The following is a 24,463-nucleotide window of genomic DNA, read 5'->3' as shown; positions in this document are numbered from 1 at the left end:
CTGTTTCCTAGGCTGTTGAGAGCCCACAGTTCTATCTAGGGCAGCCTGGAGGGAGCTCTCCCCATGACCCGTGCTCCTGAGGCAGCACAGTGAAGAAGGATAGGACTGACTAAGTTTTGGGAGCCAGACCAACAGAGTGTGACCCCCAGCACAGCCGCTTATAACTGAGAGGCCTTAGGTGACCTGCCCAACCACCGGAGTCTTGTTCCCTCATCTTTGAGATGGATAAAAGCCCAGAAGAGAGGGGCTGTGAAGGGCAAACCAGGTTTAAACCTCAGTTTGCATACTGCCTGGTGGCTTTCTTCCCTTTCCCTTCCCACAAAGCAGGGGGATACTGGGGGAGGAGGGAATGCCTTTTGTCTTCAGTGTCATATAAACATGACCAGGAATCAGACTGTAAATCCTCTAAGTTGCAAGGAAGCCTGAGAGATTGTTTCACAACCCCCTTCCTGGAATATTTGAACTCTCAAACTGCCCCAAGTCTTTCTAAAACAAAGTATGGCTTAAAACACAAATAAATACTTAAATGCATGAATTATTTTCCACCAGGAATTTACTGCCTTCCTGCTTTCTTCAAAACTCTTTTTCTCTTTCCCATTCTTAAAAACTGTAGAGCCTTCCTGCTACAGCCTGAGAGACCAGGCAAGGGACAGGGATAGGAGAGAGAGTTTGACAAGAAGAAATCTGGGGCCAAGGAGAAAGACTGTGAGCACCAAGGCAAGAGTGGGGTGCAGTGAAACTGGGGTAAGAAGATGGTTAGGGTGAGAATGGAAGTGAGAACTGCCGGGTGATGCCTGTAGCTGGTTGGAGTCCCTGGGTCTAGAAGAGGGGAGGGAAAGATGAGAGCGTACAGGCCAGTAGGGCAATATCACCCTCTGATATTGGTGCCCTCCCCACTATGGGCGGAACAGTGCCAGAGAGAGCCTCATGCTGGTCATACCTCCCGATTCCCTTAACCTCCCTACCTGGCCTCCTTCCCCCTGGGCAGATAACTCTGAGGCCAAGAAGAAAGTCATCAATAAATCTGCAGCCTTCCCAACTTCAAAAATCTCATCTCCACCTTCCTGCCTGCCCCACGTTCTTGGGTCAGCATTGCCCTGGTGCCCTGGACACGCCTCCACATGCCTGGCACCGGCTTCTCCTCCTACGTGACCGGCACAGGCCTGGACTGGGTGGCGGACGCTGAGATAAGGCCAAGGGGGGAAAACCGCCAAAGCCAGGAAGTTACACAGCCTGGTTCCCCTGGCAACCCAGCCACAGTCGCCAAACAGTACAGGGTTGGGGGGTGGAGACAACTCCAGTTCAAGGCACAGCCAGAGCTGGCTCAGACCTCAATTTTCTTGTTGGAGAAACTTCTCTGTCTGAATCTCCTAGGACAGTGCCGCTGCCTAAGAATTACAGGGGGAGCCAGTTTAAAATGTAAATTCAGAGCACCACCCCCATAATCTTCACCGCAGATTCCTGGCCTAACAGGACTAACTAGAATTTGCATTTCCAACCAGTTAGAAGGTGGCATGCTTGGGGAAGATCCTGGATAGGGCCTGAGGCATTCCAACCATCCTGTGTGTCTGCTGGACTCTCCAGTCAGTCCCATCCCCAGGGATGCTTGACATGGGTATTTTCAACACCTGGTGAATGACCAGGAGTCCAAAGACCTGAATTCTAGTATATGCAGAACCAATTCGAAACCATGAACTTGGGATGAGCTCCCTTTGGGTCGGGTACTACTGTTTTGAGAACCAGGAGCCATCTAAAGACACTTGAGATGTGCTTTCTATTCTCAAAATCCCTGGGACCCTGGACCATCACTTACAGTCTCTAGGTTTCAGTTTCTCTCTTCTCCCCAAAAGGTATAAAAATATTCAAGCTTTCCCAAGTGGTGACAAGGCTTCCTGTCCCTGGAACTCATAGATATGGAAGTGCCTTGAAAGCACAACTCTCAGATATTGTCCTGGTGATTGTGGTAGCTTTTCTTGCTGGAGGGAAATGCTAGGCTGTCAGTGGGCTCCCAAAAAAATCAAGGAGCCTCGGGGACAGAAACCCCAAGTTACAGGATCAGGGGCTGGGCCTTGAGGCCTCTCCATTAGTTCCTTTTTATAGCTGCCAGTTCTGCCAGTTCTTCATTTGCCTTTGAGAGGTGGCTGCTGGAGAGTTGAACTTACTGCGCTCTTCCTAAGCCTGACCTCTCCCTTCCTCACTGTGGCCCCAGCCTCCACCCACAGAAAAACCACAGTTTGTGCTGGCTGCAAGTGGAATCCCTCCCCAGTGTCAGCCACCAAGCCAGGGAGCACGATCATGGGGTGAGCAGTTAACTTGGACTTCTTCTGCCACAAGTGTAAGTCCCAGTTCAGCCACCTGCTGGGTTCTGCAAGTTACTTTTATCCTCAGGTTCCCCATCTGTAAAATGGGAGAGAATAATATTCCATGTGTGTTCGTCGCTCAGTTGTGTCCGACTCTTTATGACCCCATGGACTTTAGCCCTCCAGGCTCTTCTGTTCATGGAATTCTCCAAGCAAGAAAACTGGAGTGGGTAGCCCTTCCCTTTACCAGGCGATCTTCCCAACACAGGGATCGAATCCAGGTCTCCTGCATTGCAGGCAGATTCTTTACCATCTGAGCCACCAGGGAAGCCCATAATATTTCGTGACCCAGACCCAGACACCATTAGCTTAGTGGCTGAAGCCAGAAGCCTGTCTTTCTGGCTCCCTCTCCCCCCTTCACTCTGCACAGAATACTAAACAATTTTGAAATCCAGTCTCTTCTTTCCATCTTCACTGGCCTTCCTTCCCCAGCTGCTCTCACTTCCGTCTGGACTGCTGTAGTAACCTCCTGGAGTCGATCTGCCTCACTCACTAGATAATTCCAGATAATCCTCTACCCTTCCTAGGTCATTCTCTACCCTGTAGCCTAAGGAATTTGGCTAAATTAAAATCCAACTCTCATCTCTTCATCCTCCTGCTTAAAATCCTTCAGTGTCTCCCCCTTGCCTTTAATGAAAGGTCCAAAATTATTCATTGACATTGAAGCCCCTCTGATATTGTGCATTTCTCAGCACCCACCCCTCCCACCTCTAAACATGCCCATTCTACTGTCTGGCCCTGCACATTCCCATCTCCAGCTCATGCCCATGCTGCAGCCTGGCTGAGAACACCACCCTCCCTATCACTACTGGCCTCTCCCTTATGCTTCTAATTATCCTTAAATCCTCAGTTCACACCTCACCTTCCAGAAATCTTCACTGATGTCCCTCCCCGTGAGGCTGTGCTAAGTCTCCTCCTCTGGCTTCTCACCTAGACTCCCCTTAGCCCACCACAAATCCCATTATATTACAACCAGCTCTCTGCTCTTCTCGCTTCTCCCAGGAGGGCACAGACTACACTTGCCTTGTTGACTCCTGTATCCTCCACCACCCAATAGATGCCTTGCCCTGAATAGGTACTCAATAAATATTTTTTTGAAATAGTGAAAGGACAAATATAATATACAGGTTAAATCCTCAGCGCAGTAAATAGCAGAAAAATGGGGGTGAATTAGAATGATCATCACAACTGTGATGGTTCAGCCCCACACCGAGCTCTCATGGAAACAGAGCTCCAAACTCAGCCCTGCCAACAGTGGGGTGAAATGGTGTGACAGCCCCAGGGCCTGCGGCAACATGTGTGTGAGCCCCTCCACCAGCGACGTTGATCTGTGCCAGTGCAATCCCTGGTTCTCACCCTGACTCGGACCTCTTTGCCCACCCCCATTCCAGGCAGGAAAAGAACAGCACCTTCACCCTCCACTGAGACTCGACTTCTCACCACAGAGCTAGTGACTACTCCTTTTTCTGGAGGAGCAACTCCCACCCACAACCCCAACCAGCAAACTCACTCCTCCGGACACATCAGGGAGAGGATCCCTGAGACAGACAGCCTCAGCTCACCACGGTATCACCACCAGCCTCCACTCCAGAAATGATCCACGACTGTGGGAGGCTGGCCAGTGATCCTCCCAGAGAGCCCTGCTGGCATTTCTCCAAAGGCACTTATCGCTGGCTTTCTGAATTACCTTGGCTTGTCTCCGTGTTTTATCTCCCCTACAGGATTATGCACTTTGTGAGCAAAGAGATCATGTGTTAATAATCTTCATATCTCCTATGCCTGGCATAGGGTAGAACCCCAATCACTGTTGAAGGAATGAATACATGAATGAAAAAATGGGTTATATATGAGCGTTTCCAGACAGAATTGCCCATTTTCCATGTTAAGAAGATGAGATTTGTGGAGAAGGAAATGGCAACCCACTCCAGTATTCTTGCCTTGAAAAGTCCGTGGACAGAGGAGCCTGGCAGGCTGCAGTCCATGGGGTTATATGACTGAGCATGTGTGCAGAGGGTGAAGGGAGATGGGTTGGTAGCAACAAACTGGTAGAACTAAAAAAAAAAAAAGAAGATGAGATTTGTACTATTATTGAAGGCATTCCTCTTGACCCTTAAGAGAATCCAGAGGCTAAAACACCTGAGTCAAGAGGATCATTTTTCCTTGTTTAAACTCAATTTCTCTATGTGGAACTTCAGTGCATTTGCTTTTAATCTACCTCCCCAGCCACTGGGACTAAAACTCATTTCTTTGCAAGGAGCCGATTACTAATTTACCTTTAGCCTTCTCTTCAACAAATTTAATCCCAGGCCCTTTACTGCTCCCTCCCTGGGGCCCTACTGTCCAGCCCTTTCCCTGTTTCACCGATCCTTGGGCCTTTTGCCAGGCTCTCAGAGACCTCCCTGGGCTGCACAGGCAAGAATGGGAATGGACCTACTGTTGTCCGCGGAGCCATGCACAAGGGCTCAGATGCTTACACTCTGCCTACATACACTTCTCCGCACCTCCAGTCCCCAGTCCTTGGTAAACACATGCTCACAGGCAGCCTCCACACATGGTCACCCCGTGAGCCCTTGTGCTGTGAATTCTCACACCTGGATGCACATTCAGCACACAGGAACAGACCGTGCAGAACTAAGTTATTTCCACACAGGTCAGCCTCACTCTGAATCTCTCTTCCTCCTGCTTCTCCATCTCCTGCTCCTCCTTCCCCTGCTCCCTGCCTCCCTGCTCCAGCTCTCCTTCCCATCAGCCGCCACAGGCCAAGCCTACTTTCCCCTTACCTACACAGTGATTTTCCACTTCAAGGCTGAACACAAGGAGTAAATGAACCAAAGTTGACTCTTACCTCTTCCCCCTGCCCTCCTCCCACTTTTCTCCTGCAAGGCCTCAGTGCACCTTCCATTTGCCCAGAGCACACAAACCACTCTCCATCCCCTTCCCAACCACCACTCCTCTGGCTGTAGGAGGACTGACTCCTCAGGTTTTCACCTTTTGGAAATGAACAATGAGGAAGCATCAGAAACTGACAGACAGGCTGGTTCCATTTCAGATCCAATCACAGGCTGGGTTGGTTGCTGGGATGCTGGGCTGGCTGGGCACCATGCCATGGGATTCGGGAGTGTGAGGGCCTTGTGATATTCACTCATTCATTCATTTATTCATTCAACAAATATTTATCCAGCACCTACAACATGCCAGGCACTACACTGTATCAACAAAATCAACACAAACCTGCTCTTAAAGACTATGCATTCTGTGGGTGGAGCCAGAAAATAAATAAGTAAAATTTATTGGATATCAGGTGGTGATAGGAGAAAGCAGGGAAGGATGATGGGGTGCAGGTTGAGGGTGGAGTGTGTATAGTTTTAAATAGGGTGGCCAGGGAAGGCAGTACTTGGAAGGTGACATTTGAGCAAAGACTTGAAGGAGAGAAGGAACTGCGGTAACTCCTGGGAGGGGAGATTATTCGTGGCAGAACAGACCCGCAGGCACAGCGTGTTGGGGAACACCAGTGTGGAGAGCCATGGGAAATGAACTGCTAGGAGATGGCAGGGAAGGGGGGTGCCATTCAGAGTTCTTCCTTCCAATCCCAGGGCTGGGACCTATTCTGGCCTCCAGGGCCTGATGACGAAGCAGGAAATATGAGGGGCCAGATTAGGGATGAAACTATGACCTCAAATAGAACAAAATGCTGGAATGAAGCCATCAGAAAACCAAACAAAATGCTGAGTTGTCAGTGGAGGTCAGTTCCAGAAGGAAGGAGCTGAACCTGGAGTGAGATGGATTAAGGGGAGACATGGAGGGGCCTCACCCAGCTTGTTGGTGGGCAGTGGTTGCAGCCAGGAGGGAGGCTGGGCACCCCTCAAAATTCAGTCCCAGCTGGAGCAGCAAGGTTCAGTGAGCTCTCAGCCAGGATGATCTGGATTCAAAACTCTACTTGTTGTTCAGTCCCTAAGTTGTGTCTGACTATTTTGCGACCCCATGAACTATAGCCTGCCAGCTCCTCTGTCCGTGGCATTTTCCAGGCATAAATACTGGGGTGGGTTGCATTCCCTTCTCCAGAACCTAGGGATCGAAACTGTGTCTCTTGAATCTCCTGCATTGGCAGATGGATTCTTTACTACTGAACCACCAGGGAAGCCCTCAAAACCCTAGTCCCTCCACTAACTCCTTATGTGGTCTTGGGCAAGTTTCCTGTCCTGAGATCCAGTGTGTTCATCTGGGAACAAAATGAAGGAATACAGTAATATCCACTTTATGGACTATCATGGGAATCTGCTGGGAGAACACAGTGGTTCTCAGTCTTGGCTCTGTGGTGTGCTGGTCCCAGAAAGTCCTGAGGCTGGTGGCCAATAATTTGTAGCTGCTGCTGCTGCTGCTGCTAAGTCGCTTCAGTCGTGTCTGACTCTGTGCAACCCCATAGACGGCAGCCCACCAGGCTCCCCCATCCCTAGGATTCTCCAGGCAAGAACGCTGGAGTGGGTTGCCATTTCCTTCTCCAAATTTGTAGCTATTAATAGTTAAATCAGAGAAGAGTACAAACGGTTTTTCAGTTTAAACATCAGTGAATTCAATGTTGTCTCTGCAATGACATCACTCTTCCTTACTGGCATTCCACAAAGCCTTCCTGAATGGGAGATAACTGGGAGATAATGGGCTTGAGTGAGAGCTAACTCCCTGGGAATTCGCACAGAGGCGGCAGCCTATCTTATCTGTGCCACAACCCAAGGGAGTGCAGCAGGCAAGCAAATACTGTCTCACCCATGGCTGGGGCTTGGATAAGGCAGAGAGTCCCTGAGCTAATGGCTAATGCACAGCAGTGGTCTGGGGCCTGGCACACAGTAGGTGCTTCTTGGCAGAGGGAGCCGCAGTGGGGTGGGAGGAAGGAGAATGGAAGGTCTCTGGTTATCTACCCACTGCACATTCTGTCACCCCCAGGCACAATGCTGCGGCTTTCTCCCGCCTCAGGAAACAAAGATAAATGGTAGTAAAAGTGGGGAGAGGGACAATGGAGGCCAGGCTGGCTGGTAGGGGTGGGAGCTGAAGTGCGGAGGGCCGGCCCAGGGCCTCGGGGGAGATGCCAGATCTGATGGGAAGGCCATGGGGTTGGAAACTACAGGTGGAACATTCTTGCCCAGGTCAGGGGTAGGAGTCAGGACAACCCAACCCCAAAATTTGACAATTGTGGTCCAAGGCCACCCATCCAGAAGATGCTGCTAAGCTCTCGAGAACATGCAGCTCCCAAGTGTCTGATCAACAAGGCTTCCTCCCTCCAGTCATCACCAACTCCTTCCAGCTCACTCATGCCCCTGTTCACCAGACCCCCACCACTGCAACCCCACCCCCCAAGCTGGTCTGGCCAGCTCCAACAGAAGCCACCTGGCATCAAGCCTGTGGGAGACGCCTCCAACCCAGACACTTGTCAGGACTCAGGACTCGGGGGACAGCCAGCCCCACCTTCCTGCAGTGACTGACAGCCGTTCTGGTTGTGGGAAGGGCCCAGCTAGGTGAGGGCCCCCCTCCTTCTGGACGCTACCCACATATCCTGTCATCATGACTCTTAACCTGAAGGCAGCAGGGAAGGCCTGTCCCTTCTCAACCCCTCACCTAAACAAGTGAGAAAAAGAATGGGAAGGAAGTCAAAGATGGGGGGACACTTGTGACCTTCCATCTCAAAACCCTCTTCCCTGGAGCCAGTGCCCATACATCCCCCACATCCCTCCCTTCCCCACAGTGGGTTCCCCCCAGACACAGCCAGAATCCATCCAAAAAAAAAAAAGACAGAGATTCTTTATTTAAATCAGCAAACTCAGATTCTTCAAGCCCCAGCCCATGGTGAGCAGCCTACCCTCCCAGGCCCCCTCACCCCCACCCCTTAGCCACAGAAAGGATGGAAAATGAGAAGCCTGGGGGCCTCTGCCAGGGCAGGCTGCCTCCAAAGTGTGGTGAGTGCAGTCCAGCTGGGGCTGGGGTGGCGGCGGCCACAGGCCCCTCCCTATAAATTAAGTCCCTGCAGCCACAGCTGTGGGCAAGGCATACTTGTGGGGGGAGAAGGCCGTCAGGCAGCATCCTTGATGCCCAGCTAAGGAATGGATTAGGGCACAGGGCTCAGAGGGAAGAGGCCAGAGGAAAAAGAAGAGGTATGGTGCGGAGAGGGGGTAAGGTCCCCCCCAGTCTTGGTCCCAGGGGAAAAGAGGCCAGTTGGTCCAGTTTTGTGGGTTTGGAGAAGGGAATGTATTAGTAAGCACAAGGGGGAGGCCACCGTCGGGCACCCCCCGGAAGAGACAGGCCAGGCCCCAACCCTGGCAGAAGGGAGTGCGAGAGCTCCCAGGGGCTCTCAGGGAATGTCAATGCTAAAAAAAAAAAAAAAAAAAAAAAAACATATATATTAACCATTCACGGAGGGCAGGGGCAGGGCTGCACAGCAGATCAGAGGATCTGGCGCGGCATCCCGTAGCCGGTCATGCCTGCCTGAGAAGCCCCGCGGTTGGTCCCCATCTGTAAGCCAATCACATTCTTGCCCTCCTGCAGTTGGTTGTCCGAGAAGTACCGAGGGTTCTCCTTGGATTTCCTGGGTGGAAAGTGAATGCTGGTTAGGAGGAGGGTGGAGGCTGCCCCGGTAAATGTCCTCCCAGGGCAGAGTACAGGCTTCTCTGGCCTAAGTGCTGGTGCCGGCTCTGCCCCAGAGAGCACTGAGCTCACCACCCCTCATCTCGCAAAAGGGACTGTCCCTTGCCATCCCAGGAAAGGCGTGAGGATAGAGATAAGGGATGCGGAAGTGCTTTGTAGAAGGCGTTTCCCAGGGACAGGAGTAAGCACGATCACCACGCTGGCCCAGAGCCTGGGCTGCCCAACATACTCACTTGGGAAACCAGTTAGGATCCCCAGAGAAGAGCCCATCATCCCGGGCTACCGCCAGCCCGCCCAGATTCATCAGTGTCCGCTGCACACAGGCCATGTTCTTTCCTGGGAAGAAGGAGGGGTTGTAGTAGCCTCCGCGGGGCTAGGGTCCTGAATGGCAGGCTTCCACCTCTATCACTAAGTCAGCAGGCCCAGTCCCCAAATTCCTTTACTCTTGATCTCCCTGTTCTCCATTCCAACCTCCAACATGGTCAACTGCTCTACCAAAACACAAACAAATGAGCACGCACACACATACACACTCCACTCTGTCCTCAGGCTGCCAGAAACCTGCCCCTTCTCCCTGGAGGAGATGGCTCAGGCCAACCTCTGGTCTTCTGGACAACAGTGCCCTGACCCTGGCCTTGGCCCACCTTCCCAGAGGTCCACAGTCTGGAAGATGTCAGTGGTGTTGATGCCATAGCGCTCGGCTGCTTGCAGGAACTGGGAGATCTGCTCCATCTGCTTGAAGGCCATGGTGGAGGCCTGGATCTTCTTCACCGGGGCCTGCCCCTCGGGGTACAGCCCATTAATGAGCTCACACAGCACCTGGGGGAGGACAGCAGAGGTGAGGCCATGCCCACACAGATCACAGGGCACCACCCTCAGCTCCAGAGAACGACACAGGTACCTCTCCTACCTGAGGACAGTTCTGACTCCACCTGGAGAAAGCCTCGGGCTCCTTCCTGCCCAGCCCCTGCCTCTGAGCCCAGAAAGTGAGCCATGCTATTCAAGGATCACTGACTAGAGCACACCTCCCCCAGCTCTTCCCCTGGCGCTCCTCCTCCTTCCTGTTACCTAAGGCTTCCACTTCCCTTGGTGGGAGGGAGGAAAAACAGGAGGGCCTCTGCTCGATGGAGATCCCTGGGCTCAGGAAAGCTAGGGACAGGGTTGCACTCCTCTCTTCGGCTGAGACCATGCTCGCTTCCCCGGTACCTCTGGTCGGAGGCGCCCTGCGCTCACCGTGCCATCCTTGAGCCAGTTCTGGAAGTTCTCGCGCCCAGGCTGGGGCCGGCCCACATCCTTGCGGCACTGGGTGGTGATCCACTGGATCAGGATTTGCTCCAGGTCCGCATCGTACTGTTTCTCAATCTTCTGCTGTACCTCCCGGCTCAGGCCGTAGGCAGGTCCCCTGTTGGCCATTCCGGAGGCTGGCGGCAGTGGCTGTGGGGGACTGGGGAGAGGACACAGCCAGGCCCGCGGTCAGCACTCTACAGCCTGTGGAGTGGGGCACTGCCCATGGGGACACATACCGAATCCCTCGGGTGGGGCCCAGAGGGGAGAACAGCTGCCAAATGAGAGCATCTCCCCTTGGCCCCTGCGGGTTCTCCCACCCTTATGACAGGAGCCTGTCTACTATATTGAGGCTTCCCATTAGATTTCATTTGAATGGTTCCACTCCTATAATGAAGTATAAAACCCACTGGAATAGAACATAGGGTAAATGAGGTCAGGATTGGCGGTTCAGCTCCTGATTAGGGGTGGTCAGCTTTAGCAAAGGCAAACTGGTCATCCTAACCCCAGCTGTGCCTTTTCCAGTCTGGGAAGGAGAATGATTTAGAAAGAATATGCAGTGGCTTGGGAACCCATGCCAGGTAGCCACTGGGTTTTTACTGAGCTTCCCAGGTGGCACTAATGGTATAGAATACACCTGCCAATGCAGGAGATGCAAGAGATGTGGGTTTGATCTCTGCGTTGGGAAGATCCCCTGGAGTAGGAAATGGCAACCCACTCCAGTATTATTGCCTGGAAAAGCCCATGGACAGAGGAGCCTGGCAGGCTACAGCCCAGGGGGTCGCAAAAAGTCAGACACGACTGAGCAACTAACACTTTCACTGAGCACCCACTATTTGCGCTGGGGCTTGCAGAAGAGACAGAAATCCTTGATTCTAAAGTTGCACATAATGCCATCAGAGAGACAAAGACAGCACATGCGAAAGTACAAGAGTTGTACAGGATGAATATTAAACTACACAGATCATGTTGTTGTTATTTAGTTGCTAAGCCAACTCAACTCTTTTCAAACAACATGGACTGTAGCCCGCCAGGTTCCTCTGTCCATGGGATTCCCCAGGGAAGAATATCAGAGTGAGTTGCCATGTCCTCCTCCAGCGGATCTTCCCGACCTAAGGATCGAACCCACACCTCCTGCCTTGCAGGCGGATTCTTTACTGCTGAGCCAGCAGGGAAGCCCATTTGCCGCAGGAATTAAGGGAGGAATATGCACAGAAGCCTTCTGGAGGGCTTCCTGGAGAGGTAGGTCTAGGTAGGCCCTTAACAGATTTCACTAGGCAATGGGACTTTCCATGAGAAATCACGTATTACTTAATTCTACTTTCCTTTCTAAAAGGAGTGGGAGGCAGAATGGCTCCTGCAAAGGTGCCTATGTCCTACTTCCCAGAACCTGCAAATGTTACCTTATATTGCATAAGGGATTTTGCGTGTGTGACTGAATTAAGGATCTTGAGATAGGGAAAGTACCCTGGGTCATCCAGCGGGGCCCAATGTACTCACAACAAGGGTCATTATAAGTGAAAGAGGAAGGCAGTTGAGTCAAAGTGGGAGAATGAGAGGGAAGTCAATGATTGAGTTTCACAGGGCCGTGGACCAAGCAATGCAAGTGGCCTCAAGAAGCTAGGATGGAGAAGGCAATGGCAACCCACTCCAGTACTCTTGCCTGGAAAATCCCATGGGCAGAGGAGCATGGTAGGCTGCAGTCCACGGGGTCGCACAGAGTCGGACACAACTGAAGCAACTTAGCAGCAGCAGTAGCAAGAAGCTAGGAAATGCAAGGCGTGGAATCTCCCCTAGGCACCCCCAGAAAGAATGCAGCCCTGCCGACACCTTGATTTTAGCCAGAGAGACCTAGCACCGCAAGATATTAAATGTATGTTGCTTTAAGTCACAAAATTTGTGATAATTTGTTATAGCAGGAATAAGGCCTAATTCAGGAGCCTTGGGTGATATTAGTTTGAGGACCTCAGTCAGGAAGAACGGGGAGGGGGGTGGCTTCCTGACCGCTGGCCTGAGTTGACAGGACCACACCTCGCAGTGGGCAGTCTGTCCCCACCCGCCGTCTCGCTGCCTAAGTCCCCACACTCAGAGCCCTGTCCTGGAACGCCACACATCAAGGGGGAGCCAGGACCAGAGATGGGATGGGACTCCATTTCCTGCCTCCGTCTCCTCCCCATGGGCTCTTCTTTCTGCTCTGAAATAGAGCTGCCTGATTGCACATAAAAGAGGATGCCCCAGACCAGGCACCTAAGTTGGAGGGGAGGGAAGGGAGACACTCCCCCTCCCCAATCTGGCCCCAGGCCAGGTCAGGCTTCAGGGACGACGTCAGGCACACAGCAGGATGAGTCTTCCTACCGCCTCCTCCCTGACCCTTGGGGCAGGTCACAGGGACAGCAGCTGCCTCAACCCCCCTCATACCTCAGTCCCTGCCGGCGCTGGGGTCAGGCAGCCCCTCCCCACACTCCAAAAGGGCTGCTCTTTCTGACTCCAGCTTATGGGGCTGCACATTTCCTGCAGAGATCCTCCCCATAAATCAGCTATTTTTAAACCTCATTAAGAGCAACCCACCCCCACTTCACCCAGCCTGAAAGCCGGGCCAGACAAATGTCAGTCTGGACCTTGACCCACACACCAGCCCCACACACACTTAGCCGGGGGCGGGCAGGCCGGTTGGGCAGGCCAGTTGAGCGGCTGAGGTCTGCGGAGAGAGCAGACAAGATTCCCTGCCCCCAGCCCAGCACCAACGGCTCAGCCACCACTCAGTCTCTGTGAGCCTGTGACCCTGCCGCATAGGCTTGGGAGGCTTGGGAGGAAGGAGAGGGGGCCAGAGGCTGCTGCCACCAAGAAGTCACCTTGTCCCAGCCCCTTGTCTAGACCTCACTTCTGGGAGCAGCTTCACTGCAGTCACCTGGGCCTCAGGGCTGTGTCTCCATGGAGCCAACTGGCCTGAGGCCCAGGGATCACTACAGCCAGAAAAGGACAGGAGAATGATTAACCCGGACACCAGGGTTACGAAGGGAGAGCAGGGCCGAAGCCTGACCCCTCCAGTGTTGCCTATGGAGGGCCCCCCAGGCCCACCTCTGGGATGGATGTTGAGAGCCCTCCTAAACTCTGGAGTCTGGACACAGCTGGCAAGGTCACAGGCTCCAGCTGCAATGTCTCAGCTCCACTCAGGGCCACTGCCCTAGACCCTGCGGTGCCAGAGCCATGAGGCAGAGCTCTGGCAGGAGGGAGAGCCATGAGGCAGCCTGCCCACAGCTGTTCTCCCCACCCCCACGAGCAGACAACCTCTGTGAAGCCGTGGCTGCTGGGGCTGCAGTGGCGAACCCGGGGCTCGCCCCTAAAGGAGGGAAGGTAGCCACTTGCCTACTGGAGTGGGGAGAAGCTGTGTGGGAAATGCTCAGAGCTGGGGGTCCAAATGGAAGACAGCTGCACAGCTTGGGGATGGGCTGGCAGTGAGTAAGGTGAACTCCAGAGGTACTCCAGACAGCAGTGGGAACAGCCCTCACCCCCACCCACGAGGTTACAACAGCTGGGAGAGGGGAGGGCTGCAAAAGGCACTCCAGCCCTCAGCCGCACCCAGACCCTGGCTGGACCAGGGACGCTTACCTCACCCCACCGAGCCGAGGAGCTGATGCCAAAGAAAAGGCGGACATGGGGGTGGGGTGGGAGGATTCCAGGGCTCCGGGCAGGGGTGTTGAATTGTGAAGACAAAGGGACTCTCCATTCATTGTGCAGAGAGGACACAGGGGAACTTCCCAACCCAGAGGTGCCATTTAGACTATCCTGAAAAAGCGAAGTGGGAACCCTTGCCTCCAAAGTGAAGTGCCACAGGGAGCAGGGGCGGTGGGAGACCTACGACTGAGGGGCCACCGTGGGGCAGCCCCCTTGCTATCGAGTCAGGGAGCAGCAGAGAAAGCTGAAGCTGCACAAACAGGAAGCCACAAAGCTTGCATGGGAGGAGGGGTATGGGGGGGGCCGTTGCCATGGCTTCTGTGTACCAAACACAGGAATGGGGCAGGGTGGGGGCACCAGGCAGAAACAGCCACTCTGTGCAGAAGTGGTCAGGAGACGCCAAGCGGGATCAGAGGCACGGCAGGGGGAGCAGAAGTGGGATCCTTGGAAAGGGGTCGCTTCACAGGTACAGACAGGTGCAAGAGATTCCTCAAGGAAGCAGCTGTGGAGGGAATAGAAGCATGTGGAGAAGGAAGTTACAAGTGTTGGGGTAGACATGTAGATTCAAGGAAATAGTTCAGAAGAAATATCCTGGCAACAGAAAGTCCATTCGGAGCTAGAGAGCCCCATAGCTGAAAATCCTGGGGGGAGAAGGGATAGGGTAGGGTGGAGGGGGGAGGATTAGAGGCCAATCCCCAGAGGGGCTGGGGTGGGGCGTGGGGGAAGAATTGCACTTGGACAGACTTATTTGTTGATTCTGGAAGGGTAGGGGCCCACTGGCCTCACCCTACCTTGGCCTCCTCTGCAGTTTGAAGTCTTCCCTGTGGACTAGGAAGGAGAAATTGGAAGTGGGGTTACAGACCCGGAGCTGTCCCTCTGGTGCTCTGGAGTCAAAAAACTAGGAGAACCACGGGTCTCCTCCTACCCCGGATCCCCATATTAGTCCTCTACCCCATTTCACCTCTACCCTGCTTCTTTCTGCTCTCGGATACCAAGCTTCCCCAGAACATCACCTGAAGGGGCTCCAGCAGAGCGCGCGGGGCAGGGGGGTGGGGGAGGTCTGCGGCAGTCGATTTCCGGTCCTGCTGGTCCGCCCCCCAACAGTCGCCCCCAGTCGCCACGCCCTAGGCCGTTACTGGGATGAATCACCCCCCGCCCGCCGCTGGGGTGACGCAGCGGTCTGGGCAGCCCGCCTGCCCGCCCGCGGCCACCACCGACTTTCCCAGCAGCAGGGGGCAAGGGGTGGGGGCGTCGGCTCCCGTAGAGGCTGGAAGCCTGGAAAGCAGCCATCCTCCCCCAATACCGCCTCCTACAGGCAGGGCACCCCGAGGCGCTGTCTGGGCTGCAACCTCCCAGATGCTTGAGGTCGAGGGACCCTCCTGGAGAGGACTGGAACTTCAAGTCCCCGCCCAAACCCGAGAAGGCGAGGCCACTGCAGGACCCGAGCACGGCGGCCCCTCGCCCCAACTCGCGACAGCCAGTCCTCAGAAAAACGAGCTTCAGAAACGAAGAGGGCAGGCAGCACCCACACGTGCTCCTGGAACCAGGAAGTGAAGGGTCGCCTGGGAAGACCCGGCGGCGCGGAGCTGGCCAAGGGTGGGCGCCGGAACCCTGTACCCTGCATCACTCTGGGCCAGCCGTATAATCCGTGACCCCCTCCTTTTCTCGCCCCAGCGAGACCCGGGACTGGAGCCGGCGGGCGGAGCGCAGTCCCAGAGTCTCCGATCCCGACGAACGCCCCGTCTATGCACTAGCAACACCGCCTGACCTCATCGCTCAACAATGCGGGGGTCAGAGCCTGGGGACGAACCTGACAGCCCAGGGCGGGGCAGGGCAGTCAACGGACCCTTGCCTGCCAGCCCTCGATCCGCAAGCCTACTGGAGCGAGCCGCAGGCTCGGGATTCTTGCTTTCTAGAGACCGCGCACATCCCACGCCCTCAAGGACCCTTCCCTCCAGCTTACGGTTCACGTGGGTCGGAGAGTTGCGCACTCGAGGCGGGGGCCGCAGCGCGAGTGGATCGCCCGGGCGGGGCCGGGGGTTTTCAGCCTGCTCCCGCCTCGGACGGGGCGGACCAGGGGCGGGGCAAGGGCCGAGAGGGTTTAAAGGCGCCGCAGTGCAGCTGCGGAGGGCAGTGCTTAAGAAAGAGGGGGGCGGTGACTAGACCCTGAGTTAAAAGACATGGAGGCAATGGCCTCAACCCTTGAGAACCTCCACCTCTACCCCAGAGCCCTTAAACATGTGCCCCAGTGGGAAACTATCTGCCTAGGTTAGCGCAAGACTCTGGGGGTTTTTATGTGGAAAGAATGCTTTTGGCTCAAATAGGGTGGTTAGGTAAACGGAGGCACAAGAAAACATTCCCCTAGACACTAGTGACTAGGGTGTGGCAGGACTGGAACTAGCAGGCCAGGACAGCTCCCGCATGTGGTCTTGCTCCCCACCTTCTTCAAGCCTGGGCAGAAACTAACAGTGAGGTCATTCCTCGCCCAGGGCCCAAGGGGCGTGATCAGCTTTGGGACCCAGGGTTCAGACTTGACTTCTTTCTCCTTCATTCCCTCCCCTATGACCTGGCACCTCTGCTTTATCCTGGAGGGATCAGAAGAGCCTTCAGTGGAGGAGACTAGCAGTTCTGTCTCTGAGGATGGAGGAGAGCATCCATTGGGGATTAAAAGAATGCCCCCACCTGTTTTCAGACTTCAGTTGAGCAGTCCCTCTGGGGTGGAGTCACTGCTTATACCCATCAGTGGAGTTCTTCATATATGACAGAAGCCCCCAGTGAAACTTGTTTTCAAGCACATCAACAACCTGTGCCTTCTCACGTTTCCATTCTCTCTTGCCCGGCCCTCCGTACCTCTATATTCCAGTGATTCCCTGGGATGCCAAGTGTTTTTACTCCTCCCTACCTTCACACAGGCTGTTCCCCCGCCTGGGATGCTCTCCCTCCCATGACTGACTTCTCACTGCCCTACCCATCACCAACTTGGTGGCTTTGGGGCAGATTACTAACGCACTGAACACCTCAGTCACCTAGTCTATAAAATAGAGCTAATAGTACTACCTACCGCAGAGTGGTAGAGAATTCAACGGTACATGTACAAAATTTAGAGCAGTGCCTGGCTATTGTTCTCACTTCCTGTGACATGCCTGTCCCAGCACAAGCTGTAAGCATTCACTGTTTGCAGACTCCTTCCTTCATGCTACCGTAATAACCAACAGACAGCTTTATCACAGAACTTATCACAGCACACTGTAACTATTTCTTTACTTTCCTGCTTCACTGACTAGAAAGAATTCCCCCAAGAGCAAAGATGTCTTGTGAACTTTGTACTTTTTCAGCACCTAGCTCAATGGCTGGTCTTCAGCAGCTGACCTCAGCAGGCACTTAATAAATGCTTTTGGAATGGATCTTGAATGTATCTCCATTCTTTCACAGAGTCCCCTCACTGTTTAGGGTTTAGGGATTTTTTTCCTACTTCCCTCTCAGATTCAAAGCAGATGACACACAGAAAGATTTTTCACTTTATTTACCTGTAAAAAAAAGCCTCATCCACACCACAAACACCACACACACACACACACACACACACACACACACACAGGCAGACCTAAGATCACCGTTGTAGTCCTCAGACTCGAGGGCCTCAGTCCGTACACCCCTCAGCAAGCCAACTGTCAGGGTCTCTGACTGAGCACCAAAGGGGCAGGGGCAGCATCCCCGGCTGGAGAAAGATCTTGCTGGGGGCTTCCCCTGCATGGTCTGTGCGCCTTCACCCTGTCTCACGTTAGGGCATTCACAGCAGAGTGGCCTGCTCAGGGTGGAAGACGGGCTGTCGATAGGCTGGTAGCCGGGACCTAGCGGCATCTCGGCGCCGGCGGAAGGCCAGGAATTCCTCCCGAAGGGCAGCGCAGCGGGCCTCAGGGCCAGGAGCATGGGCAGCACTCAGGAGGCAGCCCTCCTCTGGAGTCTTCACACCTGCAAAAGGAAAGACAAAAGGAAGATGTCTTAAGGTCCCCTGGGTGAACTCTTGGGATTCAGCAGTACCATGAAGCTCTCTAGGGCCTGCCAGTGCAGAGGAGCCAAGGCAGTCAGAGGAGCGGGCCTGGCTGGCAACAGGCTGAGTCCTAAGGCTGGGGGTGTAGGACAGTGAGGCCAGGGGTGCCTGGCTTTCTGGAAGGCTCTCACACCTAGCTCTGGCTCAGCTTCAAGTCGGGATCGAGGGCCAGCCAAGCCCAAGTGCAGAGTCTCCAGCAACTCCATGTCCCCTGGGAATTCTGAGTCCCACTCATAGTTCTCATCCACAGATGTGTTCCTCCTGTGAAATGAGACAGATGTGTGGTGTGGGTGGAGGAATAGAGGGTAGCCAGAAAAGCCTGAACTGGTGACCCCAAGCTGAGGGTGGGCCATGGCTTTCCTCTGAAGATCCCTGGACCTCAGCAAAAGCTTCCAAAAGGAGACAAGCTCTCCTGGTCCCAAGGTGGGGATGGAGCAGGGAAGGCAGAGGATACAGGAGAGGGGTGGGGAGAATCTGTACAAGGCAGGGCAGGGCTGGGCTGGGCTGGGCTGGGCAGGTCAGGGCAGGGCAGGGCTGGGCAGGGACTGCCCTCACCTCTTGCTGACTGTCACCACATGCTCCCTCCGGGGCCACCTCTCAGGGCCACTGGCCCAGCTGCTGGTGTCTCCTGGAGCAGGGCTGAGGTAGCTGCCTCCTGCAGAGGGGGCTGTGGAGGGGGGCCTGAGGAAGGAGGCGCTGCCCCGCCCACTGCTCTGGCTTGTGAGGCTGCCGCGAGGGGCAGCAGGGAGAAGGCTTGGCAGCAGCCGTTCCCTCATTGTCCAGTCAACCAGTGCTGTGTACGGGGGCTCTGGTGCGGCCCCAACCCCGACCATGACCCCAGGAAGTGCTGCCCTGGGGGACTCAGAGCTGCAGTCCAGGGGCTGGAGGTTAGATGAGGTGGGGCAGGGCCGGGTATCCATGTAATCTGGGGGTGGAGCAGGCCCGGGTTCCTCCACAGGGAGCCAGTCCCCATCTACATTCATCTCCCTGAAGAAGGGCAGGCTCAGGTACTGGAGCAGGGGTCCTGGACCTGGCAGAGGACTGGGTGGGGCCGGTCGAGGGGGCCCCACAGGGCTGATGTCTGCAATGCAGAGGGGCTGGGGCATCCCACTGGGGCTGCTGCTGCTGCAATCATAGGACCTGGCCTGACGCCGAGCTGGGGTCCGAGGCTCGGACTGCTCAGGGCCTGACTTTTCTCGGGAGGTCCCCACCTGGGGTCCCATCACAAAGCGCCCATCTGGTCCCCGGCAAATGGGCTCCAGGGGTAAGGGCCCCCGGCTAGGTGGAGGATCCGGAGGGGGGCTGGGGGGTCCAGCGGGGTCCCCCCAGAGCAGACTCTGGCGCAGGCTGGGGACTGGGGAACCCTGGAGCTTCAGCTTCGCCACGCTGTCAGGACTGCCCGAGCCCGGAGCAGAGCTGGGGAAGGACAGGAGATCAGGGTCTGTGGTAGGGGGCCAGTCCCCCTCCCAGGAGCCAGCGTCAGGCCTTGAGAGGTTTGATGCAGAACAGAGCAGAGCTAGGGAGAGCAAGGGAGAGAAGGACCCACATGGTGGAGGGGTGGAGGGAAGGCACAGGCGACACGGGGCCGGCCCCCAGGCTGGGGCCTCTGCACTTCCATCCTCACCTCCCTCTCACTTCTGTTCCACCCCTCCTAACCCTCCTCAAGGTGCAGAAAAGGAAGGTGCTCACAGACTGCAGAAGGAAGCCAAGGAAGCGGGGGCACTTACTGGGGAGCCGACTTTCCGGCGGGAGAGAAGATAAGAGGTGGATCTGTAAGGGTAAGAGGACAAGAGGTGCCATAGGAAAAACCAAGCCCCACCAGGGCCCAGGGCGCAGACCTCACTCCGCGCCAGACGCCAGCCCCATCTGCCTGGGGAAAGTGGAACAAGAGGGAAGCAGGGGGAACACACCTGGCCCTTGCAGGGGGTTGGAGTTTCTCCAAGTAGGAGGTGCTTAGAGAGGGCGGGGCCCCAAGTGACCTACCTTGACGGAGGCGTTTGCGGCGGCGACGGGCAGCTCGGCGCCGGTTCATGAGGCAGGCGGCCAAGATGCTCACGAGCACAGCCACGCCCAGGAAGCAGACCCCGCCCACCACGCCGGCCAGCACTGGCTGGGGCAGGAGGCCTGGCAGCTGTGTGCGCGAGGGGTAAACCTCCAGGCCTGGGCAACGGGACACGAGGGAGGGTCGGTGTCTATCACACAGGCGGCTCCGAGCCCCCCAATCCCCAGGGCTCTGCCCTCCTGCCGGGTTCTTACCAGAAGTGGAGACGTTGGCTGTGTTGCTGGGATCACTGACATAGCTACCAGAGAAGGCCACGAGGCGGAATTCGTAGAGAACGTCCTGGGGATGGGGGTCCAAGAAGGGGGTCAAAGCTCAGCACTGCCCACCCCAAGCCAAAGGAAAGACTTTGCAGTTGGAAGGTACGGGTGAAGTAGAAAGCCAAGAGGAGGTGAGGATGGTCAAATCAGGGTGAGCCCAGGTTTGGGGAGTGCAGCAGGGGGCTGGGGGGCCATTGGCAGGACCCGCCCCCTCCGTGCCCACCCACCACACCTACCTTGATAAGTCCTGGCACCAACAGCTGCATTTCTGTGCCTGCCACGGCCCGATCCAACACCTCCCAGCCCTGGGAGCCCTGCCGGCCCTCCAGGATGTAGCCATCCAGCCTCTTAGGGACCAGTTCCGGGGGATCCCAGTGCAGGAGTACCCCCCGGGGCGTCCTCACTGCCACCAGACCTCGTGGAGGGGACAGGGGAGGCGACATCTCTGTCGGGGGAGGACTGGGGGCAGCTGGTGTGGTAGGAAGCCCTGAAGGGGACACAGAGGCATGTAAAGATTGCATTCCCAGTGCCCCTCGCCTGCTCCTCCACATCCCCTGGAAATGGAAGTGTTCCCCATGGACTGCCGCTCACCAGGCTCCTCTGTCCATGGAATTCTCTAGGCAAGAATACTGGAGTGGGTTGCCATTGCCTTCTCCAGGGTATCCTCCCAACCCAGGGATCGAACCCCAGTCTTTCACACTGCAGGCGGATTCTTGACCATCTGAGCCACCAGGGAAGTCCTTCCACAAGCCCTGGGGCCCAACTATTCTCCCAGAGCCCCTAAAGTCAAGCCTCGATCATCTTCCACAAACCCTTCTGGCCACTCCCATCCAGACCGCCCATATCTGGACTTTCCCTGCAGCCCTTCCCCATCCTTGTCTGCTGCTCTGGGTAAGAGATCGCTCACCTTCAGGGGCAGACAAGACAATCTCGCTGAAGGGCCCGCTCCCCAGCTTGTTCTGAGCGAGGACACTGAACTGGTACTGGGTGTGGGGCTGCAGGCCTGGCACTAGGAGGAAAGCAGTGCCCACGGGCACTGCCAGGGACACCCAGTCATGGTGGGCTCGATCAGGACGCTTTGCCCTGGAGGACAGCAGGAAATGGGGGGCATTTCATGAACTAGGAAGAGGAGGAACATTGAAGTCCAGAGAGCTCACCTCTCCTGTCCCCTCAACCACCCCAGGTCTCCGGACTTGGGCCTTGAACCCCTGAGATTCTCTGAAAATCGGACAGCAGAGTCAGGGCAGGGCTGGCAGAGAGGTAGGAGAGAGGGCAGAGAGCCAGAGGGACTCAGGGAGAGGGGGAAGAGGGATGGCAGGGGCAGGTCACTCACAAGGGGGTATACCAGACACTGAATCTCTGCAGATAGCCACCATCAAAGCCCGGCTCCCAGGAGACATTGGCACCCTTGGGCAAAGGTACCACGGACACATTGGTGACAACGTGGGGGCTGGTGCCTGGGTGGGGGCAATGGAGGGATGATGGTCAGGGTCCTGAGGGAGGGCGAAGAGTTCAGGGGATCCAAGCCTTCTGCTCACCACCCATCATCCCAGGGGCTTCCCACCTAAGATCCCCATCTGGGGCCCCCCAAACAATTCTTTCCCCTGTGTCCTCCCCACATGGCTGCCTCAAGCCTGCTCTGCAGCCACTAACCCAGCACGTAGACATTCGTGGAGGCGGCCACTCGGGCCACAGCATTGCTGGCCGTGCACTCCCAGCGTCCATGGGCCTCCTTGGTCAATGGTCGCAGGATGAGGCTACTGTTGCTGTCCACCTGGGCCTGGCCCTGCGGCCCCCGGCCCACCTACAGAACCACTGGTCAGCCCTGAGGACACACGCAGCCACCCCTCACCAAGGGCGCCACTCAGCTCTCGGGGCAGCTCCAGTTTCCTCCCCGTCTCCCCTCTCCCCCCAAACATCCAGGGGCACAGAGAGGCAGGGGTGCGGCGAGTGTGAAAACAGGTGTGAATGCAGGTGGAGTGAGGGCAGGAGCCTTACCTTGGCCCAAGAGATAGTAGGTGAAGGGTCTCCTCGGGCAGAGCAGGGGATAAGGAGTTCTCGCCCTACTTCTTGGAAATATTCTTCTTTGGGACGTTCTAGAAAAGCTGGGGGAGCCTGCAACCCAGATCTGGCATTGGGTGGGGCTCTCTCACACTGCCGTCTAAGGGCCATTCCTCCCCTTCTCTGGGGCCCCCGTCTGTCTCCATCTCTCAGGGTCTCTCTAGCTCATCTGTCCCCAGCCAGGGGGCTGGAGGGACATTGTGGGAGAGACCAGGGCTGATGGGCAGAGGCCTCTCTGAAGATGTACAAACCTCTAGAGAATACCCTCCACCCTCCCCTTTGCTTCCTACTCTCTTCACTCCAGAGAGGGAGGCAGCCTGTTAAAGGGATGGGGCGGGCAGGGGACCTTCCTCCGCTGTGGCATCTGATGGCTGCTGCCACTATGGCAAACAGACGTGGAAGCCCCGTTCCCCATGTGTCTGTCCCACCCGCCTCCGCCAGCCTGGTGTTAGTACCAGCCTTGCATCTTCAGCCCCCTGACCTGCTGCCACTACCCCTGCCCCCAAACCCCACCCCAAGCCGCACCTTGAGCAGAACACGGGTGACTGGGGAGGGCCCTGCAGTGCCCAGACTGTTGTAGGGGGTGCAGGAGTATTCTCCCAGCGCATCCTCGTTCCCCAGGGCAATGATCAGGGAGCCTTCTGGGCCCTGGGACCAGCCGGGGAACTGGAAGCAAGAGGAGATGACAGCCAGAAAGAGACACTCAGCAGAGGCCAAACCAGAGATGGAGAGAAGCAGTGCACGGGAGAGACCCGCGTCTACACAGAGGCCGCCAAAACCTACCCCTAGCCTGGCCTCTCTCTGAATTCCGCCCTTCCACTCTCTTTCCTACAGAGGGGCCACTACCAGTGAGTGTGAAGGCAGCCTATGTGATAGCACTGGGGCTGTGAGCAGTGGAGTTTGTCAGAGGAATGGCGTCTGACAAACTCCAGGGGAGCCACTCCCAGGGAGTCTGGTGACTGGCACCACGTGGGGTTGAGCCGTGTGAGGTTCTCTGCCTGCTGTCTTCCTAGCCCTCCACGATTACATTCCCTATCTTACACCCCACATCAGCTCTTCTTCCTGGCTTCCCTAGTTCTGTACTAACTAAAGGCTAACATCTGACTCCTTACTCTTGTCTCACACCCCACATCTGTCCTCCTGGGAAGGCCTTTTGTTCCATCCATCTTCATGTCTTCCTCTCTAACTCAGGCCTCGTAACCTCTCACCCACACTCTCATTTCAGCAGCCTCTGCACCACAAATGTCCACTCTCTTCCCCTTCATTTCTTTGACAAACTCAACTGCTCACAGCCCTGACGCTATCATATAAGCTTCCCTGGTGGCTCAGCGGTAAAAAATCTGCCTCAGTGCAGGAGATGCGGGTTTGATCCCTGGGTGGGGAAGATCCCCTGGAGGAGAGCATGGCAACCCACTCCAGAATTCTTGCCTGGAGAATTCCATGGACAGAGGAGCCTGGCGGGCTTCAGTCTATAGAGTTGGACATGATTGAAGCAACTGAGCACGCTCACATGGACACACTGATGCTATCACACCATTGCTCACGCAATTTCACTGGTTCCAAATGCCTTTTGACTTTTTTTTTAACCTTTGAAAAAATGTATTGAGTACTACTACAGTTGCAGAAGCCCTGAGGTGACTAGGATTAAAAGATGCAATAGTAACCCACAAGGAATTTATTGTCTTTGCAGACAAACAAAAAAATCTCAATCACCTTGGAATGAGGTGATATTAACTGGGCATCCATATTCTTCCCTTTGGTCCAACCTGTCTTCCCAGATTCTCTGCATCAGTCATGTCCCCACAGGAATTGTAGCTCCCACCCAGCTGGATGACTCATTATGCCATAAACGCACGATACTGTTTCCTGCCTTTGGGCCCTGGTTTCTGCATGGAATGTCTCTCTGCCCTTCAAGGCCGTCATTAGTATCCCAGAAGTCATTGCTGATCTGTCCTCAACCAGCCCTAAGAGGAAGGTGCTCGCTGTCTCCTGCCTCGCTAGCCTTCCAGCAGAGTGTCTGAGGCTGTGCTACCCCCTCGAGGCACAGATGTCTCTTTGCTCCTGTTCCCTACCAGACACCCTG

At 55.6% G+C, this 24,463-nt stretch overlaps 2 protein-coding genes and 1 long non-coding RNA gene across 4 annotated transcripts in view; 1 reads left to right on the top strand and 2 right to left on the bottom strand.

Moving 5' to 3' along the window:
* Positions 1–8,130: 8,130 nt before the first annotated feature.
* TAGLN2 (transgelin 2) lies at positions 8,131–16,045 on the bottom strand. Its single transcript, XM_019988258.2, has 5 exons — positions 15,913–16,045; positions 10,224–10,434; positions 9,635–9,809; positions 9,224–9,326; positions 8,131–8,931 (listed from the first exon to the last, which is right to left on the bottom strand). The coding sequence occupies exons 2-5, from the start codon at positions 10,401–10,403 to the stop codon at positions 8,790–8,792; spliced, it is 600 nt and encodes a 199-aa protein (XP_019843817.1). The 5' UTR covers positions 10,404–10,434; positions 15,913–16,045; the 3' UTR covers positions 8,131–8,789.
* Positions 14,328–24,463, top strand: part of LOC139181018 (uncharacterized) — a 12,723-nt gene continuing 2,587 nt past the window's right edge. The window contains exons 1-2 of one of the 2 annotated variants that reach the window (XR_011565173.1): positions 14,328–14,415; positions 19,667–19,778. This is a non-coding gene — a long non-coding RNA (uncharacterized lncRNA). Of the gene's footprint in view, positions 14,416–15,264; positions 17,354–19,666; positions 19,779–24,463 lie in introns of those variants that run through there. The other variant, XR_011565172.1, reaches the window with a different exon arrangement.
* IGSF9 (immunoglobulin superfamily member 9) overlaps positions 17,456–24,463 on the bottom strand; it is a 19,622-nt gene continuing 12,614 nt past the window's right edge. Inside the window, exons 10-21 of the mRNA XM_019988249.2 lie at positions 22,906–23,046; positions 22,318–22,434; positions 21,973–22,123; positions 21,653–21,776; positions 21,227–21,402; positions 20,556–20,806; positions 20,257–20,341; positions 19,984–20,160; positions 19,728–19,770; positions 18,556–19,416; positions 18,134–18,261; positions 17,456–17,921 (exon numbers count right to left, since the gene is read on the bottom strand). Coding sequence (XP_019843808.2) covers positions 17,740–17,921; positions 18,134–18,261; positions 18,556–19,416; positions 19,728–19,770; positions 19,984–20,160; positions 20,257–20,341; positions 20,556–20,806; positions 21,227–21,402; positions 21,653–21,776; positions 21,973–22,123; positions 22,318–22,434; positions 22,906–23,046 — 2,436 coding nt within the window. The 3' untranslated portion in view covers positions 17,456–17,739. The remainder of the gene's footprint in view (positions 17,922–18,133; positions 18,262–18,555; positions 19,417–19,727; positions 19,771–19,983; positions 20,161–20,256; positions 20,342–20,555; positions 20,807–21,226; positions 21,403–21,652; positions 21,777–21,972; positions 22,124–22,317; positions 22,435–22,905; positions 23,047–24,463) is intronic.

The sequence above is a fragment of the Bos indicus genome, chromosome 3 (genome assembly GCF_029378745.1).
Source record: "Bos indicus isolate NIAB-ARS_2022 breed Sahiwal x Tharparkar chromosome 3, NIAB-ARS_B.indTharparkar_mat_pri_1.0, whole genome shotgun sequence".
NCBI lineage: Eukaryota > Metazoa > Chordata > Mammalia > Artiodactyla > Bovidae > Bos > Bos indicus.
The sequence above is the reverse complement of the archived record's forward strand: the minus strand, read 5'-3'. Positions and strand labels throughout refer to the sequence as shown.

Bases quoted from the DNA above. Each gene is read 5' to 3' on its own strand.
- TAGLN2 (XM_019988258.2), bottom strand. From the start codon at position 10,403: ATGGCCAACAGGGGACCTGCCTACGGCCTGAGCCGGGAGGTACAGCAG. The intron at 9,327-9,634 runs GTGGGCCAAGGC...CCTTCTTCCCAG, and splicing joins GACTGTGGACCTCTGGGAAG to GAAAGAACATGGCCTGTGTG. The intron at 8,932-9,223 runs GTGAGTATGTTG...CTTTCCACCCAG, and splicing joins GATCCTAACTGGTTTCCCAA to GAAATCCAAGGAGAACCCTC.